Below are 2,297 nucleotides of genomic sequence, written 5' to 3'. Positions count from 1 at the left end.
TTTTTTTATCTGGTGTGAGACTCATTATAAAATACTGAGTAATGCTATTTTGGTGCATTGGTGCAATTCAAACTTTTAATTTAACAAAAGGAATATTATTATGAGATATGTTTATTCATAAGTTAACAGGTAAAGAGTATCCTAAAGAGTTTATATAATTTTTGTAACAGTTGGAAACAAAATCTATGATAGCCTACTAGCCAACATTTATTCTAAAAAGTTATTTGTCGTGAAAACAGTTGCTGTAGGCTTAAATAAACCATTTTGTTTATTTGCTTTCTCTGATATGCTCCCGCCTTTTAAAAAATCCAGTATGTTTATTATTATTGTTATTGTTGCTATAGTAGTTATTATTAAGATTATATTATGTGCTAAATGGCACAATCCTCGATTCTGGAAAAGGATATTTCAACTCAACAGCCAATCAAATACATCCCTTCCATCAGTGCTTCTGAAGCTGTGTTGTTGAATGACTGGGTAGGGTAGTGATAGCGTAGTTAGTGTAGTTATAGTGTGTTTCTCGGTCCGAGACACTTTCTTTCCCATTTACAGAACCAGGGATGTGATTACGAATTCGCTGAAATTGACACAAAAAGGTGTATTGTAATGAACGACTTTAATTTGCATGTTGTTTTGACTGAAAGTAGTTTCTCTTTTTTTCTTAAGGTGGAACATCTTTTGGCTTAGCATAAAGGAGATGACCACCACTGAGCACTTTCCAAACTGCAGCCATTTCCACCTCTCGTAGAAGACCAGCACTCTGCCGAAGGGTTTGTGCGCCACCATACTGCCCTCTGCCGACTCATTCCAGAAAGATGAACCATCAGATATATATACACTACAATTACACTGGTAAACTGGATAATCGCAAGGAAAAGTTAAATGAGACAACTGATCCAAAAATTATCACCTTCCTCATCATCTGTTGTGTGATTGTCTTAGAAAACGTCGTTGTTCTGGTGGCAATATGGAAAAACCATAAACTCCATAACAGAATGTATTTCTTCATCGGGAATCTAGCCTTGTGTGACCTTCTGGCGGGTGTAGCCTACATAGTGAATTTGTTAATGTCTGGAGAGAGGACGCTTCGACTATCGCCGGAATTGTGGTTCTTACGGGAGGGGAGCATGTTTGTGGCACTGGGCGCTTCCATTTTCAGCCTGCTAGCAATTGCAATTGAGAGACATTTAACTATGATCAAGATGAGACCATATGATGCCAAGAAAAAATACAGAGTTTTCCTTTTTATAGGCACCTGCTGGCTGATTGCCATTTTACTGGGAGTTTTACCCATCCTCGGTTGGAACTGTCGTGAAAACCTTCCCGACTGTTCCACTATCCTGCCTCTCTACTCAAAGAAATATGTGGCTTTCTGCATCACAATCTTTATGGCACTGTTGCTTGCAATATCAGTGCTGTACGCTCGCATCTACACGCTGGTAAAGTCTAGCAGTCGTAAAGTCACCATGCATAGCAACTCAGAGAGATCAATCGCGCTTCTGCGTACTGTTATCATTGTGGTCGGCGTTTTCATCGCCTGCTGGACTCCTATTTTCGTTCTATTGCTAGTAGACGTGGCGTGCGAGCATCGCCGCTGTTCCGTGTTGCTCAAGGCCGACTGGTTCATCGCCTTGGCTATGCTCAACTCGGCCATGAACCCAGTCATATACACCCTAGCGAGTAGGGAAATGCGCCGCGCGTTTTTCTGTCTAGTGTGTGGCTGTCTCAACAAAGGCAATTCTTCCAGTGCCAAACCAGTATCGGAGCCGAGTCGGAGCAAGTCCAGTACCAGCCACAGGCCAAACGACCAGGAAAATCCAAAGGTCATTGTGCAGCAGAGGCCGACATCTCAGGGGCAGCTTCCGTTGGAGAGGAACGTTTAGCGTCTACTGAGTGGAGATCTCATTTATCATACCTCATAATATATCTTAAGAGAATGTCACAAACATTGCACATGCATCTGAAGACTGCATTTAGTCTCAGACTTAGATCAGGTAAAGCCACACCTGAGTGTGTCTTGCACATGAAATTACTATTGTCTATATTTGGTTTTGCATTTGACAAGAGCCCTTGATCCTTGGATAAATGATGGATCTGTAAAGTTGGTGATGTATCTGTCAGTATACACATGTATAATTATGTCATTGTAGCCTACTGTAGCGTAGGCCTATGTCTTCCACTATTTTAGCATGCATAATATTTACCTGAACCCTATGCCTTGAATAGGACTGAAGCCTTCATTACAACCATTACAGGTCTCAGATAACTGATGACTAGTTATGTTGGCCTCAAAAAAT

At 41.1% G+C, this 2,297-nt stretch overlaps 1 protein-coding gene across 1 annotated transcript; it reads left to right on the top strand.

Annotated features, from left to right (window-relative positions):
• Positions 1–815: 815 nt before the first annotated feature.
• s1pr3b (sphingosine-1-phosphate receptor 3b) lies at positions 816–1,883 on the top strand (the record flags this gene model as incomplete). Its single annotated transcript, XM_080847069.1, has 1 exon — positions 816–1,883. The coding sequence occupies one exon, from the start codon at positions 816–818 to the stop codon at positions 1,881–1,883; it is 1,068 nt and encodes a 355-aa protein (XP_080703195.1).
• Between the last annotated feature and the right edge of the window lie 414 nt (positions 1,884–2,297).

Source organism: Sprattus sprattus (genome assembly GCF_963457725.1).
Source record: "Sprattus sprattus genome assembly, chromosome: 11".
Taxonomy (NCBI): Eukaryota; Metazoa; Chordata; class Actinopteri; order Clupeiformes; family Clupeidae; genus Sprattus; species Sprattus sprattus.
This window is presented reverse-complemented; position numbering and strand designations above follow the sequence as displayed.